Raw genomic sequence first — 17,500 nt, forward strand, 5'->3', positions numbered from 1 at the left:
GGCTGAAAGAGAGGGAAGGAGGGAGGGAGGGAGGGAGGGAGGGAGGGAGCAGGGGGAAGGGAGGGAGGGAGGCTGGGAGGAAGGGTAGAGTGCGTGAGCCGGGATGGGGAAAAGATGGGGGGGGGGGAGGGGGCTGCGAGGAAGGGAGAGCTAAATTAAATGGGTGGAGGCGTGGAGAAGGAGGTGGAGTGAGGGGGGGGGGGGGGGGGGGGGGGGGGGGGGAGCTGGGGAGAGACAGAGAGAAGGAGAGAGCGAGAGAGTGCAACAGAGATAGGAGAGAATGGGAGAGAGATATGCAGAGAGAGAGAGAGAGAGAGAGAGAGAGAGAGGAAGCAGAGTATGCTGTAGTGTCAACAGCAGGAGGATGAAGAAGACGAAGAAGAAGAGGAAGAAGATGAAGGGAAAAGTGAGGAGCGTGTCTAACCTGGCTTCACGCTGCATCTCTCCACCCGACTCCTGTTGAGCAGAGAAGAAGAGAGGGGAGAAGAACAGAGAGCAGAAGAAGGGAAGAGGGAGAGAAGGAGAGGAAAAGAAGAGATAATAAAATAGCAATTGATATATCAAGCGGATCGGCCACGACAAGAGTGCCTCTTGTCGTGGCATTTAAGGAGCCCAGCAAACATATTTATTCCCTTTGTCTCTTTGAGTCGTGCCACAACCATGTGTACAGCCGTCGTCATTGAGAACATTAAGGGCAAGAAGAGAGAGGGGAGGGTGGTGAGGAGGTCCAGGAGGAGGGGGGTAGCATAGATTAACAGTGTGAAATAAATATGCAGTGGGCTGCAAAAATAAATGTAAAGGAAAAAATTTTACTGCGGTGAGAGACAGACAACTCTGGAAGGAAGGAGACAGAGTCAGGGGGTTGGAGATCAAGAGAGAGAGAGGGGGAGAGAGAGAGAGAGAGAGAGAGAGAGAGAGAGAGAGAGAGAGAGAGAGGGGGAGAGAGAGAGAGAGAGAGAGAAAGGGGGGGGGGGGGGGAGTTCTGGTGTCTTTTCTTTGAGATAACAAGGGATGTTATTCATAGTTGCATTTGTTTGATCATATAATAAATGTTGATTTACCATGTAACCCCTCAACCTTTATAATGCATACATTTGAATGTATTGTGGGGACGTGAGCCCCTAGCGGAATGCATTATGCATGGCCTGTATTACAAGGTGATGCCATTTACAAGTCTTGGTGCAGAGCCTAACACACAATGGATCCACTGCTTGATGATGGTTTGGAGATGTATGAAAATATAGACGTATCAAAAATCGATACAGATGAATCAGTGCTTCTGGCAAACAAATCAAAATCATCTTTAGGATTTGCATTAATGTGGAACCGGCATCCTGTGTTTAAGTGTCTGTGAGGTGACAAATGTGCAATATTTGAAGACCATTATAAGTCATGAATATAAAATTACACAGGCAATCATTATTTTCTTTCTGATTGTCTTGCTCTATGCTTCAAGTTAATCTTGTTATGTCTAAATGGCTGTATGCAGCCAGAATGAAATGCCAGATTTGCCATTCATGTCATTCCACAGACATGCCATGCTTGCGTCTCTTTAGGCATATATAATCATAGTATTACAGATACAATATGTCAAACTGGCCCAGCCCCATGGCTACACGGATAATCAATACCGATCATTGTTTTCTAAACTGTCTGTGGACCATCTGATTCAAATCCTATCCTTCCTCTTTCCCTCCATCCATGATACACATATGAAAACATGATACATATTGTGTACAACATGATGCATGCGTAGTATAGATATGCTCATATTTATACCATGTAGTTGCATGGTGTCTAAACGACTGTGAAGGGATTCCCCAGGCACACCTGTGTTGTACAAGTTCACTACATGTTATTGACCAGAGCAACAGTAGACCCTCTGGTGTTAGAAGCAGTGGGTGTTAGCAACCAGCACTACAGCAGCATGACTCATACTGGCTGCTGAATGAAACCTGAGAGAGAGAGAGAGAGAGAGAGAGAGAGAGAGAGAGAGAGAGAGAGAGAGAGAGAGAGAGAGAGAGAGAGAGAGAGAGAGAGAGAGAGAGAGAGAGAGAGAGAGAGAGAGAGAGAGAGAGAGAGAATTCCTAGAATGCAGCAAATTTTCGATCTGTTGCCAGATTTTCAACAGTGCCCATACAATAGTATAACTATTGTATGGGCACTAGATATCTGTACAGTTACACATATTTTGATGACATAGAGACCTGATGATCATTGATAATTAAGCTCATGCAGTGAAATCCACTATGTACAGCATACAGCTGTATTAAAAAAATATATTGCAAAAGTGGATGTGCAGTGGGCATTTACTGTAAATGTCAAACCTGTGGTTTCAGGGGTGTCCTAGTGTATTGGAGTCGGTCAAGGTTCACCAGATTTTTTACAAGCAGGAAAGAAGCCTAGTGTGTGAGAGACCGGCCTACTCCATTTCAAACCTTAAAACTCTACACTACATAAAAAAAATAGAGGGTGGATGTTGAATTATTCATATCCAGCTACCTTCAAACCAACCAAGAAGAGGAAGGAATGTGTTCAAAAATCTTTTCCTTTAACTCCAGGCGACGAGTGGAATATTAAATAAGGGTTTATTAGTTGATATCCCAAACATAATTTTCTGGCATATGGGATATTAACATATTGCGTGTGTAATGTATCATTCCTCAGAAAGTTTGGGCCATGAGATGCAAATAACTACAACATTAATGAACCACTCAAACAATAAAGTAATTAATGCATAATTTAATTAATAGAGTTAATTGAGGTCGGCTTAATACAGGAGGTAGAGCTGATTGTCTCGTAAAAGGGTGCTAGTTCGATCCCTGGCTCCTCCTAGCTGAGTGATGAGGTTTCCCTGTGCAAGAAACCTAACCCTAACTGCTCCCGACGAGCTGGCAGTCGCCTTGCATGGTTGACTCCGCCGTCGGTGTGTGTATGTGTGTAGGAATGGATGTAAGTTGCTTTGGATAAAAGCGTCTGCTAAATGTATGTATGTATCACTTTAGGTTAATTTAACATCATTAGATAAAAAAAAAAGTTCTTTCTAGTAATTACATGTTTCCCAAAAAAGTTACTTTTTTATGCCACTTTAAAGCAAGAAACACATTGCTGTAGATGTTATATAATACTCACAGTGCTGAAGGTAGGTCTCGGCAGGGAGGTGGACCTGTAGGACATCCTGGGAAAACCCTCTGGCCACCGCAGATCAGGGCCCGGGGTTCTCCTCCCATTGGAGCTTGATCCAGAGGAATGTGGAGGTTCCTGACTGTCCCACACCACTTTTTTTCCGCTTCTCTCTCCCCCTCTCCCTCTCTCCCGGCACCCCTCTCTCTTCCCCACTTGGCCTCTCGGACACTTTGTCCATCCCTTTATCCTTCCGTCTGTCTCTCTTCGAGTGGATTTCCTTTGGCTTCTCCCTCGTTTCTTCCTCCTTATCGGTCGCATCAGCCCTCTGCCCAGTCTTCTCCCACAACGGCTCCCTTATTCTCTCCCTTTCTTCTTCCTCACCCTCGTCAGGCTTCTCCGACCCCATCTCCTGCCCATCCGTCACCAGGGTGCCGTCAGCCGCCAGTTCATCCAGCCGTCGCACCCTGTCAATATCTGTCTCCAAATACAGCCGGCCTGTGGACGGCTGTGACTGGATCTTCGTACATAGTGCCAGGTCACGCTCGGGGTATGAATATCTCTCTCTGTTCACCTTCCTGGGTACATCGGAAGGCTCCAGGACCCGGCAGCTGGGCAGGGACTTGCTCCAGCGATGAATGGAGCCGGCCAAGTCCCTGGAATCCTCCTCTTGGATCATCTGGAGGTCCGCCGTGGTTGGGCTGCGCCACATACCCGCCATGGGCTGCGGTTCCGTTGTTGTGACTCTAGCGGTTGTTTTTGTGGTTGTTGGTGGTAACGATGGTCGAAGCGGAGAAGGAGTGGATGGTGGCTCAGGCGACGGGGATTGGTACCCATGTTGGAGGGTGGAGCCGGGCTGAGGACGGCCTTCTTTGAACTGTAGAACCCTGCATGTCACCTCGTTCAAAAACTGGGAGAACTTGAGCCGGTTCTCGGCCCTCTTATGATGGTTCACGGTTGTTGGTGAAACACTTGGACTGTTGTTGGACATGAACATGCTCTGAGCTTTCTTCTTGGACAGGAAGGAGGCGCTCTGGGCAAAACGTGCGTCTTCGGGTTCATCGATGGGCCGAGAGAAGGTGAGATTCTGGTAAATGACCTCGGGCAATGACGCGTCAGAATCAGACGTCTGGCCGCCTTTACCCTTACCGGTGGAGCCCGGATAGATCTGGAGGCCCTGGCTGCCCTGCTGTTCGGCAGGGTGGCGTAGAAGGCAGGTGATCCCGGAGCTCCAACTGTTGGTGTCCCAGCTGCCATCGTCTTCACTGGAGCTAACACTCAGCAGGCTGGAGCTGGAGCTTCCTTCAGTAGAGCTGGACGGAGCTGGAGAGTTCTGGTGGGGGCCTATCGACCGACGCTTCAGCCCCAAGATGGAACCCTTCAGTTTTGCTATGGAATTCTGGAGTCCGGTTAGAGATCCTTTTCGGTTCCAAGGGGCGCCTCGTGCGGCCGGGGTTGCTCCTCGCAGAGAGGCTTCAGATCCCTGGAGGCTGGGCAGGGAGCCATTGTGGGTGGTTTGTGTGGAGTGGTTAAGTTTGGAGAGTGTGGTTTTGAGTAGGGGTGAAGACCTGTGCCGTGGTGGAGGGTCTTCTTCCTGGTCACTGTAGGAGCCCGCAAACACGGGACAGGAGGCTGTAGAAGAACAGGAGCCGCGGTCTTGACGGGACGAGGACATCCTGGTTCTTGAAGGCGGGTTCCTGGAGGTGGTCATGTCAAAAGTCGTCTTCTTACCTTTCCGGGGTTTTCTTGACGATTCTTTCAGTACAGACTCCAACCGGGGACCCTCTGCGGAAATGGAGACACACAAGTGAACCATGGCAAGCTTTTGTTGGGCTGTTTTGCAATGGTTCCACCTTCTCGATGGCTCTGCCCTATCTCTGTTGGTGTCCCTTGTTTGTCAGGCCTCCCACAGAGCGCCCTGGCTGCTCCAATAAACAGAGCTGACACCATTTCAGCACTTCAGCTCGGTGCCGAATGAGGGTGGCTATGAGGTTAGTATTTGATAGTTGTTTGGATGTCGACCAACATTGACGATTTTCTTTTTTTGTTCTAAATAGAACTATAGATCGCTGATTGTATTGTCTGGGCATTTTCTGTAATGAATATGTGTATTGATAGGGATGCAGTGAAATGCTGTATATTCAGGTCAACGATATTGATTGTATTACCGCACAGAACTGGATTTGTCGGCAGCAGTAAAGCTTAGAGGCCCAAAATCAATAGCTCACACATATACTCTAGGTAGTGTTTGTTTTCGTGCTCATATTGTAGATCAAATGACATGGGAAAGATTGCTTTTACTGTGCACGGGAAGTTTTAAAATAAATAACTTTTCATTCAATGACTATTTTTTGTTTGGGGTTGTAATAGTCCTTTGTGTAGCTAACAATGGTTAAGATAGTCTAAAAGTGGAGAAACCGTTGCTAACTTTGGTTATGAGGGATGAAAGGGTAACCGGCTAACGGTAAACTGCGGTTAAATTAATATCAGGGTTTTAATGATGATTCAATTTGACACGGTAATGATAAACGTTTGGGATTTTACCCCGTTTTATCGTAAAACGGTTAACCGTTTCCTCCCTACTGCATATTTTGTTTGTATTTGTAGGATTTGATTAAAACACTTGCCAATCTTTTTTTCCCCAACTCTGGCTGTATATGGACAATATGAGTAATATCTCAAAACATTTAGTCAAGAATTAATTACTTTAAATTATTTAAGCGACTCTCAACTGATTCAACTGATGCATGGCATTTTTAAGGAACCCAACACTTTGATGTGTGTGGGGGAGAACAGAGAGATGTGTTAATAAACAGCGGGTCGTTTGAAATACTTCCAGGGTCGGCTATTGTACCATTCGCCTCAGCACCTAAAGAACGGATCCATCTATCTAAGTCTCTCTTTAATGGCTATATGTCTGTGGCAAGACACAGAATTAGTCCTTTTTTATCGCAATGCTTTCTGGAGAAACTAAACCTCCAACCCCTTACACAATGCACGGACATGATCCTGTTAATGGGTAAAAATGAAAGTCAGCGAACAAGGCTTAACGGTAATGATAGTTAACTTGTATGTTCATGTAAACTAGAATTCATTGGTTTGTACCTGACATGTTTCAAATGAATACTAGTCTGTTTACATGAACATACAAGTTAATTTATCGAGTTAGACTCAATTAACTTTTTTGAGGTAATGTTTGTGATGCTATCCCAAACCTCAAAGTGACTGACCCTCTATGGTTCACATCTCATCCTATGTGGTGCTTTTAAACGTGCATGGCTAGATGTGGAAGAGGTGATGAGAAGCATACATCAGAACATACTAGAACATAGGAGAGAGAAGAAGTTTAAACTGAAACAAGAGGAAAAGTGCTGCCTGGCCCTGGACTCCCTCTGCATTTTGCAGCGTGACAACATGTAGGCTGTGTGTCAGTGAGACATCAATAGTACCCTGGCCATTGATTCCGCCCTGGTTAGCCAAAGTAGAGTAATTAATGGCTCTGTGGGTGTTGAGGTAAAACCCTGTCCCCAATACTAATGCTCTCAATGGAACCATTTTTAAGGGAATCAAGTAGTTATCGAACCATTATTTTGTTCAAATTGAATGTTTTGTTTTTACACATTACAAGTATCAAATTCCAAAGACAGGAGCACCTGCTGTTCAGATGAGTGCAATAATAAGTCCATCTCTCCCAACAGTTTCAGTTTCACAATTTCACAGCAATATGAAACCATCAATCATATAGCTCCGTAGACCTCTAACGAAACACTACTCTTCTTCCTCTGATTCTACTTACTTCTAGATGGTACCATTCACACTCACATTCTGTTCTCTCTTTATTTTAATGAGCACATGAACAAAACCTGTTCCTATTATAGTAGTTTTTTTTTGTTCTCGTTTGAGTCCATGGAGAGGAATGAATAGAAGGAGGATGTAATACCCCGAGAGAGGATGAGAAACAGAGAGAGACAGACAGAGAGCCAGAGAGTGAGCAGAGAGAGAGAGAGAGAGAAAAGGAGTGGGAGAGGCAGGAGATATACAATGCTCTCTAAACGCGAGTGCAACAACAGACACTTGGGCCTACAGGAAATGTCAAAGACGTTTTTTGACGGTAAGGAGTTTGACAGCCATGTCTGTCAAAAAAAAACATTTCCATATCAAGGCAACTCCTTGTCACTACACATCGTTTTCCTTTCGGGAAGAGAAAAGACTGCAAGTGGAGAATGTCTGTACAGCCTAATTAAGCATTTGCAATACACTGCGAATTCTGGATAGGAGGATTACTGAGGTATTCCCATAATTTAAATAAATCCAACAAATGCACATCCTGCTGTACGCCATACACAATTGTGTTTCCAAACAAAACCAACGTATTCACTAGTGACTTTTAACACAAACGTTTATTAATCCGCAATGAAGCAAGGCTTCATACGTTTCTGCATGTACACGTGCGCCCTCTTGTGGCTACATACAACATCACTTCCTTAATGATCTCTTGAATACACCTCAATCGAACGGTTGTTCCCACTGTGCGTGTGTGTGTGTGTGTGTGTGTGTGTGTGTGTGTGTGTGTGTGTGTGTGTGTGTGTGTGTGTGTGTGTGTGTGTGTGTGTGTGTGTGTGTGTGTGTGTGTGTGTGTGTGTGTGTGTTTATGTGTGTGTGTGTGTGTGTGTGTGTGTGTGTGTGTGTGTGTGTGTGTGTGTGTGTGTGAGGTGTGTGTGTGTGTGTGTGTGTGTGTGTGTGTGTGTGTGTGTGTGTGTGGTGTGTGTGTGTGTGTGTGTGTGTGTGTGTGTGTGTGTGTGTCATTGAATTCTATTTTTTATGTTTGCCATTGAATATACTGTTGTCCTTATCAACCTTTCTCTTCCTTTCTCCTGGCAATGCATAAGTTCAGTGGGGTTTTGTTCAAGCCAATGCAGTGATTTCCGTTCAATGTCATTCCATTCATTCAAGGTCATGTAGGATAATCCATAGACATTGTTGCTGTATTTGTGTCCCAACAGGTAACACCTCGGTGCCTCTACTGGCAACAAGGTGTGAATACTTCTACATACGTAATAATATATACCTAGTTTTATAGTTGTTATCGTCAAGCAGAGTTAAAGTCAGCGGATTAAGACATAAAATGTCATCAATCAATCAATCAGTGCTTGGTGTCCTTTGATTTCTGCAACAACCATTTGGGCTCTAATGAAAATATAGCAATCTTGGTGGGGTTTTTGCTAACCAAAAACATTAAATTTGTTATGTTATGACTTTATCAACCAAAATACATTGTGTAATGGTTCATCTGATAAACATCAATTGTTGTTGTTTTTTCATGTTGCTGTACAGCCTGACAGGGATTTCTCGTACCGTGAAAAGCAGTTTTTTGCAGTTTGGTTTCAAGCATGTTTTGTTGTGTTAAAAATCGTTACTTGATTGTATACATACAGTATGCATACACTTACATACAAGCAAGTATGTAATTCCATACAGCACATGAACAGCCAGAACACATGAGAGAGAAGGAAAGAGGGAGATGGAGAGGAAAATTTGGTTGTATGTCTTAACTGTTTGCTCGGAAAACCAAACAAATTGGGGTATCCCCCAAAATCCCTGTTGCCATGACTACGACCACATGGCTGTGTGGTGCATATGTATGCCCCTCTGTGTGGAGGACGCAGTGGGCCCAATTATCTCCTGTGGAAATCCAACTAGCACCCTCTGCCCCGAGCACATCCGAGAACATTAGGAATATATCCTATGTATCCTGTCGACCAAAAAAAAAAAAAATGTAATGTTTAACCTTGGCCTGTACAAAAAAACTCAAAGTTATAAAATCTGTGCATTCAGTGGTTGCAACTACAAGACAAAGATACCCTTAAAATAAGATTAGCTGGAGAGAGTTTGTGAACAAGACTCCTGCAGTCTCTTATCAATAAGTCAGAAGAGAGGAAGAGGGAGCAACCTGCCAATCTAGTCAAAGAATCAGGTCGACTGTAGGACTGCTCCAAACGGAGAAACAATACGCTTTGTTGTGGGAAAGTTCTTGGATGGAGTCATCACCTCTGTTTTGGCCTCATTGACTCTGCGGCCTCCTGCTGGTTATTTTGTGTTTTTGTCCACCATGTGTTTATGTTTGTTGTGCTTCTGACTCGGCCCAATACATGTGGACCCTGCCTTGGTCTGTTTCTCGCCTTTTTTCCTGCTTCCCTGTTCCTCATTGTGTGGTAACTGCTCAGCCAATTTATAACCTGTATTGTTGGTGCAACCTTGTCAGATTGTTTTAATGCTTTTACATAGCTTGCCTAGTCAGTTCTCACTGTCTTGTTTCTGCCTGCTTGTCAGCCTGTTTTTAGATTTACCTGCTTTGACCTTTTTGCCTGCTCCTGGACTAGACTCCCAATGGTGACCTGGCTTTTTCTTTCTTTTATTCTTTGGTTTTTGTCCCTGATGTCAATATTGTCAACAGTGGCCTTTTGCCCTTGTTGTGTTGCATTTTATTTCTTATTGTTTGAGCTGAAGCCTTGCTCTGCTTTAAATAAATCTTTGGAACTTTTTTCTGTGTTCCGATCCCACACACACCTGACTTACCATCTGACCATACTATGAACCCAATAATAATCAAACTGAAGAATATCCTCGACATTCATGGGGCAAATGTTTGGAGAACACTAGTCACGGCTAGATTCCACCTCCAAGACTGTGGAGGCAATAGCTGCTGCCGAGGCAGACCTAGCAGCTAGAGTGCAACAGCTTCAGCTGGCTCCTCTTCTACAAGCTCCTGAACCTTGCTCCTCCGTCTTAGCACTCCTTCGCATCTTCTCTTGCTTTTGATCGCTCCAAGCAAGGTAGAGACGCAGCCCGGGAGTACCTTCACCAACAAGGCTGCGTGTTTGATCCCCGGCTCCTCCTAGCCCGAGTGTTAAGGTATACCTGAGCAAGACACCTCTCCCTGACTGCTCCCGACGAGCTGGCTGTCGCCCTGCGTGGTTGACTTGTCACTGTTGCACTCTATTGATCTGTCTTTATAACGTAAGTCTTTTGTAACACTGCAATTAAACATCAAATGCCTTCTTGGAATAAAATCACTCTTGTCAGAATCTTTATTAAACTAATTTTTATTAAACTGATGAACTAATCCTCCTGATTTCCCCTCGGACACTCAGAGTGCAGAACTCTATCTCATTGATTAATGGTGCTCAATATGGTTGCTTCCAGTTACTCTTCTTCCCCAATCAAACTCTAACCCACAAAAAAACACTGCTCTGACCTTCTAGTCAACTCAATTAACTTCACAGTGCCAGGTATTTGTTCCGTTGCTATTTTGCCTTTTTGTTTGCTTGTTGTTATGGCTACAAGCGTTCCGACAATTTGTAAGCGCTTTTCGGTTTGTGAGGGTACATTTTTCTCGATGGAGGGATTTGGCTGTAATGAGCACGACCCCACTGAACTCCCCCACCCCCCAGGTCCTGTAGGGGAGAATGGCACATCAATAATTGTCTTTTTGATTTGTGGCGTTCTTTGAAGGTACCATACATAATAACATGGCCAAATGAGTATGACAGCTTCCCCACTAGGCTCTGCAGGAGTCCGCACCACTGAGCCAGGAGATGTATTCTGCTTGCTGCCAAGTGGGACAACACACACTTCACATGCTGCTCACAGTGTGCAAAGTCTGCAGTGTCAGCCACTTGATACATCATATGTTTATGTGTGACGTATGAAGGTTTGTATGAGTGTACGAATGATTTTTTGAAGAGGGTGAAAAAAATTATTCAAATGACGATTTGAAGAAAATGTTGAAACACACACACATACACATGCACTGACACACACAGGAACACGGGAACATAGACACACATTAGAAAACATACACATACATACACACATACATAGACACTCTCTCAGTATATATATATATACATGTGTTTATATATATATATAATATATATATATATTATATATATATATACATATATATATATATATATATATATATATATGCCTATTTATATATTTTTTTATGAAAGTACTACTTCCTCATCCCCTGTTGACCCTCCACAGTTCTCTCTGAGGTCACTCTAGCCCTTGAATCTTCCCAGCATCCTCCATTCAATCACACATGCACTCACCCCACCCCTCACGAGGTGGAAAAAAATGTCATGGAAATAGAAAATACTAACATTGCCTCTTCCTCTCTCTCTGAAGAAGTACATTACTGAGCTGTTTGTATGGCTGTTTCTAATCCTACACATTCATAAAGATAGACATAATTTCGCCAGCGAAAATGCAGTGTTCGGTAGTTCTGTGAGGAATATCCACTGATCATAAAAATGGAATCCTTCACAATACAATCTGAGGAGCACAGACATTTTCCATAACTGTTTTCAATTCTCTGAGAAGGAGAGGTTTAGAAATAGACAATCCAGAGATGGCATCACATAATAAAAAAGTAGGGACTTGAATTTCCGAAATGGTTGGACAGTTAACATTGAATTAATATAAACGTACATAACTGTTCATCTATTGGTTAGGTAGGAAAATGAGCACATAACTTTTTATTTTCAGTTAGTACTACACTTCAGCACTAAAAGGGAATGTCGAAAAATACGAATAGATCAAGAAAATTGCCATGGCTGAACGTGAATTTTCTTCCTTATATGCTTCGCACCTGTTATGCACCTGCCATGCTCTCTTCCTCAGCCATGACATTGACATGTTGAATAATTCATGGCACGGAGACTGCCTTGAGTCAGAGAACAGCTGGGGAGACAGAGGTTGAGGTGAAGGGTAGTCTGCCCTACGCCTATCGGCCCACTGGCGTTGTGGGCAATAACCTCTGGCCAAAGAAGAGAAGAGATTAAGCAGTGCAACTGCTTAATCTCACGATCCATCGGCAAATGTTTAACCTGCCGTTTGAGCTCTCTTTGTGTGGAATCAACAGTTCAACAGTCTTTCAGGGGGATCCACTGCGATGCAGGAGATTTATTTGGAGCCTTTAAACTCAAGTTAAACTTGTCTATGTAGGACACAAAGCGGCAATAATACACAAATTCATAAACAGTATAGCCTGTATGTACTCTTTATTCTGCAGACAATGGCTTTAATCATTAATTGACTGAGAACGGCAGTGTCTGGGTGGTATGGAGGCAGAGGGAGGGCAGAGAGGCGCGCGGGAGGAGGGGAGCTGCTGCTCCTCCATTAATCTCCATTACTGCTCAATGGCCAGCAGATGTAGACATGGGCTTTGCCGGTCCCCGGTAACCACTTCCCCCTGTGTGTTGTGATGTTCACGACAAACATATATATATATATGTATAAACTTTTCCTTTTATTAGCTGAACACATATTTCCTGGAAGGATACAGTCTTTTAACCTAAGCACACTGTACTATTGATTCATCCATCAAGAAATCAATTGACCTCCATGGACTGATGATGTCGTGTTAACAGATGGAATTGTAAACCTTTGTTGTTGTTGTTGTTGTTGATGATATATGAGGTCAGGCAATGATAAGTCGACCTTGAAGGAAAAAAGAATCCATCGCAAACTACCGTTAATTAAATGAGTTATTTGCCGGCTCCACCTGTCAGGTTTGGCGTCTGTTGGCTTTGGTAGCTTGCCATGGCTCTCTCTACCATTTGCCTGGTTGTTTGATCAGGACCAACGACATCCGCAGGTAGATTTAACAAACACTGAAATGTCTGCACACACACACACACACACACACACACACACACACACACACACACACACACACACACACACACACACACACACACACACACACACACACACACACACGCACACGCACACATACAAACAAAAACACACACAGATAAGGTCAAATACACATTTGCAGGCAAACACACACACACAAACACAAGAGAGTGACAATCATGCATACGTATTATGTATGATTTTACGTAACATACATTTTACTTATGCAGGGTGTAAAGATACGCTACGCTACGATCGGCGACATATTAATTTGTTACAGCTCAGGTAAACTTGCCCACGCCAAGCTGCTACCACCCCAACAGATACCATCGCCCTCCAGTTTCTATGGCAACATGACAAGAATGACCAGCTTTAGGTGTCATTAAGATCTCTCTTTCTCTAGCTCTCTCTCTCTCTCTCTCTCTCTCTCTCTCTCTCTCTCTCTCTCTCTCTCTCTCTCTCCTCTCTCTCTCTCTCTCTCTCTCTCTCTCATCTCTCTCTCTTCTCTCTCTCTCCACTCACTTTCCCACTATCTCTCTCGTCCGCTCCTCTCTCATCTGCTCCCATCCCCTCGGATAAGCCTTGATAGGGTCTTCTGTGGTGGTGGAAATGTCTGTAGTCTCCCTGAGAATAAATGTCATTGACACTTCTCTTGATTCAAATGTTACGAATATCTCAATTCTCATGGATACGACCGGATGGCCATATTATAATATTATCATTTGCATTCTGCAGTTTCATCCCATCTACCGTGTTGCACGACGTCGGCATCCACAGTTACCAAGCAGTTATAAACTGCACGTCAATAATTTACACCGATTTATGCGTACGATCTACGATCCCCCAAGTTTGGTAGGCTACTTAAGGGAATTGTGATGTTTTGATAACTAAATAATACATCAGACCCATCTCATCGACCTGATTCTCCACCAGCTCGATAGGAAGGGTCCTGAATTGATTGGGGGTTCTGAAGCCAGTTTGTGTCTGTGTGTGTGTTTGTGGGCAACGCACACACAACAACATCTCACTGGCGCTAATTTAGGTGGCGCATACATCCGCTGAGACGCTTCGAATCAATGGAGTGTTCCCGCTGTCTCCTTCGACACCCTTTTGAGGACACTCCATTACTTGAATGCCGCAACACCTAACTCTGAGCAGGAGGGCTACGGGGAAGGGTTCTTCATGTTTTTTCATAGAGTGGCATTGTGTTTAAATTGAGTTGCAAACGCAATTTTTTGCTTGGTGTTTTTTTACAGTACACATAGACCGACATTCAGGTCAGAACCCAGCGCCTTTTGGCTTTGAGTCAAACGCCCAAATAAATATCATGCCCAAATATCTGGGATACATAAATAAATCAAGGCGATGAAGTGTTAAGAGAGCTAATGTTTTTTTACTGCAACAGTGGTTGTTGCTACAGTACACAGGGAATTTTGTAAATATTTAAAACTGTGACAAAATAGTAGAGCCGGAAAGTATTAGATGTCTTGGCAATCTGTAATTGATATATATTTTAAAAAGCACTTATTCTATCAAAGTCCAGAGCGTCGAATGCGAGGGAAAGGAAAATAGTGTGACGCTAAAAGACAAGTGTTGGATTTTGTGAGTTCCAATATTTTTGGTGAATTTCGCTCGATGGTTGGTCATGACAGCCAATCAGCGTTCACTCCTTGAAGTCCAGAGTGAACCACAACGTGGGGGACAAAGGGATTGTGCTGTTAGCAGACTCCAGGAGCTCTATATGATATGCACTGTCTTTGGGGAGACAGCTATTCTGAGCTGCAGATGATATTTAATTACGGGTCACAGAATTAGAGAATTAACATAATGTTCTTAACTTGTCTTATGTACCCATTTCCCCTCTCTTGCAGCCAAAAGACAGAGACAAAGACAAAAACAGAAACGGATCCGTTATCCCCTAAACACCCAGGCTTTTTGTGGCGTGCTTTCCTTTCATTAAAGTAGCATGCCAGAGACACAAAGCTGGAACAAAAAGCAAGCTCTCAAGCTTTCTATAGCATACGCCCAGATAGGCAACACGTGAGGGGGGGGGGGCTCTCATGGTGAGTACCAGAGGAGCAATGAGCTGAAGCCCTAGAGATCAGTGGTGGGATCATTATTTATTACATTGATGTTGAAGAAGGCCTGAGGGCCGAAAGAGAAACACATATGGAGCCAGAGTGTGCAACAATTTCTTTCTATATTTGGATCAGTTGTTCTTACCATTTACTGTCGGCTTCTGTCTCATTGTGTGAGAATTTGCACGTTGAGCAGGAAGTTAATCCCATAGGCGGTTCCACTGGGTTCATCTCCAAATTTAATTCTAATCTATTCGGGGGCTGTCGCGTTGAAGAAATAGAGTTATACCTCGTTTACCGCCCCCAAAACGCATCCCACAGCCAAGCTGCCTGTGTCCCCTACGCTACACAGAACCCATCCATGATGACACGCAATCATGGAGTATTGTGAAATATAAACTGGAATTAGCTCAACAGTCTGCACTTACCGAAGAGGCACATTTATTCTTATAAATAACATTATTTATTGTTAACTGTTGTCAGCTCTACAAAGTGGTCGCACTGGAAGTGACACACACACACAACAAGTGAGAACATTCAGTTTCTCATTCACACACACAAACACACACAAACACACAACACACACACACACACACACACACACACACACACACACACACACACACACACACACACACACACACACACACACACACACACACACACACACACACACACACACACACACACACATACACAAACACAGCAAGTGAAAACATTCAAAATAACACTGTGTACCAAGGACATGTTTGAAAAATGTTAGGCTAAATACAAATACTATTAAAAGTTGGCCAGCCTGTTAATAACTGAACTTCCATAAGCCTAATGAGCCACCTGTGCACAGGCAAACACACACACACACTCGATGGAAATCTGTTACTTTATAATATATTGTCCCTTTGGAACCCCAGAGGATGTGGAGAAAGAAATCAATAAATGGCTCCTTTACTTTAATAAAACACATACAGAATATCTGACATTTCATTACGGCCACTGCTGTCTGATGTTTTTCTCTTCCAAATACTCCAAGAAGACGATTCATATCAACTGGGGTCATGTTGTCGGTCTGCGAGTGATGGGGAGATCGCTGGTCTGATATGCAGTGCAAGTTTAAAGAGACATTACTGTGAACCTGAACCATGAAATATTAAAGCTGACTTCTGCAAACTTGTATTTATGTACTTAATGGTGTCTGTCTGTCTGTCTGTCTGTCTGTCTGTCTGTCTGTCTGTCTGTCTGTCTGTCTGTCTGTCTATCTATCTATCTAGTCTTTTTTAGTAACTGCACATCCAAAGACACACACACTATTTATTCCCATAATACCTCCCCCTCGTTCTATCATTCTCTCTCCCTCTCCCGTCTCTCTCTCTCATTCTCACTGTGTCTCATCCAGTCTCTCTCTTTTGCTCTCTACTTTCTCATTGTCTCACTCTCTCTTTCAGTCTTTCTCTCTTCCTCTCTCTGTCTAACTCTCAGTCTCGGTTTCTTGCTCTCTCCCTCTCTCTCTCATTCTGTCTCTGTCCCTGTCTCTTCCGTGCTCTCTCTCCTCTCTCTCATCTCTCTCTCTCTCTCTCTCTCTCTCTCTCTCTCTCTCTCTCTCTCTCTCTCTCTCTCTCTGACTCATTCCCTGTCTCTTCCGTGCTCTCTCTCTCTCTCTCTCTCTCTCTCTCTCTCTCTCTCTCTCTCTCTCTCTCTCTCTCTCTCTCTCTCTCTCTCTCTCTCTCTCTCTTTATCTACCTACAAGTCTGTCTGTCTGACTGCCTGTCTGTCTTATATCTGTCTGTCTGCCTATCTGTGTATCTATCTAGCTATCTTTATTTCCCATTATAAACACTCAAGGATAGCAATACCTCACAGCTGCACAGTAAATAACATTTACAGTTTTTCCCAGTCGCTTTGGTACGTTACTCAGATCTGAATTGAAATGCAAAACAGTAAGTGCATTTCTCAAAACAATTCGTACAAATAGCAAAACACCATGGATTTCATGTAAAAGCAAGTCTCTTGCTCAAAATGCTTAGTTTTTTTCTCAAAAGTAAATATCTATGTCAATGAACATGTCAGTGCCATCAAAATGACAAGTCCTTGTGTCATTGTGTACGGATAAGACAGTCAAATTGCTTAGTCATGTTGTCAATATAACAGTGTACTCTGGAGGGATGTTCTGATGTAAACCATGGCTAAAGTTTTGAAGACAATTATTGTAAATTGTAAGTTACACCTTAGTGTATGTGGGAGATTGATTGCAAGAGACTGGCCAAGATTCACATTTACGCTTTGACTGTTTGTACTGTAATTTGTTGACAGACCATGTCATTGCTAGAAATGTGAACATAGGAAAATCTACTTAGGGTGAACTGTACATGCATGGCTGTAGGAATTACAGTGCAGTCATCCTACACCTCCTGACGTTCCTGTCTGTTGGGCCACAAATTCTCAGACAATGTAACAATGTGTTTTGCTCCAGCTATAATTGCCAGTTCATGGTTTAGGAGATGCACCTTTGAGCTATTCCAGTAAACTGGTTGATCTTTGGTTGATCTAACACTTCACACATTTCCCTTCTTTAGAGAAAGTCAAGATTCACCTGTCCT

At 43.6% G+C, this 17,500-nt stretch overlaps 1 protein-coding gene across 1 annotated transcript; it reads right to left on the reverse strand.

The window, feature by feature from the left end:
• Positions 1-366: 366 nt before the first annotated feature.
• LOC115544213 (flocculation protein FLO11-like) lies at positions 367-5,189 on the reverse strand. The gene is made up of 2 exons (XM_030357069.1): positions 3,133-5,189; positions 367-456 (listed from the first exon to the last, which is right to left on the reverse strand). Exon 1 carries the CDS (start codon positions 4,937-4,939, stop codon positions 3,206-3,208), a length of 1,734 nt encoding a protein of 577 aa, XP_030212929.1. The 5' UTR covers positions 4,940-5,189; the 3' UTR covers positions 367-456; positions 3,133-3,205.
• Positions 5,190-17,500: the final 12,311 nt, after the last annotated feature.

This window comes from Gadus morhua, chromosome 5 (assembly GCF_902167405.1).
Source record: "Gadus morhua chromosome 5, gadMor3.0, whole genome shotgun sequence".
NCBI classification, from domain to species: domain Eukaryota; kingdom Metazoa; phylum Chordata; class Actinopteri; order Gadiformes; family Gadidae; genus Gadus; species Gadus morhua.

Coding starts and splice junctions, on each gene's coding strand:
- LOC115544213 (XM_030357069.1), bottom strand. CDS start 4,939: ATGGTTCACTTGTGTGTCTCCATTTCCGCAGAGGGTCCCCGGTTGGAG.